Source organism: Serpula lacrymans (genome assembly GCF_000218685.1).
Source record: "Serpula lacrymans var. lacrymans S7.9 unplaced genomic scaffold SERLAscaffold_9, whole genome shotgun sequence".
Taxonomy (NCBI): domain Eukaryota; kingdom Fungi; phylum Basidiomycota; class Agaricomycetes; order Boletales; family Serpulaceae; genus Serpula; species Serpula lacrymans.
The window spans coordinates 2,076,212-2,078,319 of NW_006763298.1; the positions used below are offsets into that span (position 1 = coordinate 2,076,212).

Consider the following 2,108-nt stretch of genomic DNA (forward strand, 5'->3'; position numbering starts at 1 on the left):
TCTCCCATCCCTTTCCCAAAAACACACCCCCATCCACCTCCCCCCTTTCCTCTCCAAACTCGCATCTCATCACCTCCCAAGTACACCCCACATCTCCCCCTCCCCAGCCTTTTCCCTGCCTCTACTCCACTCAGCCCCGACCCACCCACCGCCCGCTCTCCCCTCCTCCCATCCACCAGCCCACGTCGCACAAAGTCTTTCTCCCACGGCCCCAACACACCACCCAGTCCCCCTCTCCAGACTCCTGCTCTGACCCCTACTTCTTCCAGGGCCACCATAGACACGAGCCGCGCACCCATCATCACGGCCATCATGCCCGCGGGTCACGCAAATCTGTTATATACGATAACCAGGACGATGCACCGCCTGTCGTCGCTCTTACCCCAGGCCCATCGAGGCCCCTCACCGGCCTCTACCAGCTATCCAGCGAGCGCGAGGTGGGTGATGCCCCCTCTCGCGCGCACGACCACCAGGGATTAGGCGCAGACGAGCACGGGGGAGACCATGGCTATGGTCACGACCATTCACGCCACCTCAGAGTGGGCAAGAAGAGACAAATCGTCGGCATTCTCGTTAGCTTTTTCCTTTCCTTACACCTTTCCCGATGTTGACTGCTAGCCCTTATAGGTCCTTCAAACGGGCATCATGATCCACTCTATCGTCATCGGCCTCACTCTCGCCGTCACCACGGGCTCAGAGTTTAGTGAGCTGCTTTCCCCTCAACTTGTGGCTACCAGCTAACAAATCAAACACGCCACAGCCTCTCTCCTAACAGCCATCATCTTCCACCAGCTCTTCGAAGGCCTCTCCCTCGGCATCCGCATCGCCTCTCTCCCCTCCCAGTCGGACTCGCCTGACGAAGAGCAAGGCGGGGCAGAGGGGGGGAAGAAGAAGGGCAGCGGCATGTGGATGTCGTTTTTGAAGCCGACGTTGGCGTTTTTGTTCGCTGTGACGAATCCAGTCGGGATCGTGATTGGGATCGTGGGTTTGCGCCATGGTGGCGATGAAGGCGAGTCTCCCTTCATTTGCTCATTCACCAACCAACTAACCAGCTACCTACAAACGACGCACTCACGCCCCTTCCCTCCTCCCCCTCCACACCTCAAACAGCCCACACAAAACTCATCCAAGGCCTCATGTCCGCCATCTCCTCTGGCATGCTCATCTACGCCGCCTGCGTCGAGATGCTGGCCGGCGACTTTGTCATGGACCAGCTGTTGTGGCGGAGTGGCGTGTGGAAGCAGGCGTTGGCGGTGGTGAGCCTTTTGGTGGGGGTGGCGGGGATGTCGATGGTTGGGTAGCTGGGTGGGGAGTAGGCTTGGACACTTGTATAATGCTGGCCTTTGTGGATGGATCTGTTCTGTTCTTGGTTTTGGGTGGTAAATAAACTTGAAGAAGAAATTGATTTCTGCATTTTGTATTTTTGCGTGACCCTGTGAGCAACCTACCTATATGATTTCCTGGATGCATGGGAATTCAAGGTATCGATGATGATGTCGTTGTCAGATGAGGGTTTGTTGGTCAGTGGGAGTTGCATGCGCTGCGAGGAATGTTGGGACTATCAAGTTGGGACTGAGCGCTGAGCGATATATCTTGAAGCTTGAACACGCTTATAGCTCACACGAGTGTTTTTCCCAATCATCATCAAGTGCATTTTACATTTATGTCACAAATGGAAAGATACAAGTAGATGAGGCGCGGAACGTTCGAGTCCGAGTCCGAGTCAAGGTACAGTAAGTGACAACCAAGTCATCAAATAAAAATCAAAAAATCAAAAATGGGGCGCAGAGCACAAGTAGAATCCGACTCTGATATTAGCGGTGGGTGTGCGGTGAAAGGCAAGGGAAGAAAGGTATCGTATGTCACGAAGTTGAAAGCCGAGCTGTGAGGAGATTCCGTGCGCGGAAACGAGGCAAAAAGGAGGAGGGAAGAGATGAAATGAAATGAAAAGCGGCGGTAGCGCTGGGGAGGTCTAGCCCGCCCAGACGCACCCGGGCTTTTTTGGGATATAGTGTACAGGGTGCGAGTCTATCAATCCACTCAAAGTCCAGTCATTACACAATCAATAAGCAGACCAAAGAAAACGACCAAAGAACCGATCAAAAGAC

At 54.1% G+C, this 2,108-nt stretch overlaps 1 protein-coding gene across 1 annotated transcript; it reads left to right on the top strand.

The window, feature by feature from the left end:
- Positions 1-476: 476 nt before the first annotated feature.
- SERLADRAFT_416696 (uncharacterized protein) lies at positions 477-1,301 on the top strand (the record flags this gene model as incomplete). The annotated part of the gene is made up of 4 exons (XM_007320517.1): positions 477-572; positions 628-703; positions 761-981; positions 1,053-1,301. 3 exons carry the CDS (start codon positions 646-648, stop codon positions 1,299-1,301), a joined length of 528 nt encoding a protein of 175 aa, XP_007320579.1.
- Between the last annotated feature and the right edge of the window lie 807 nt (positions 1,302-2,108).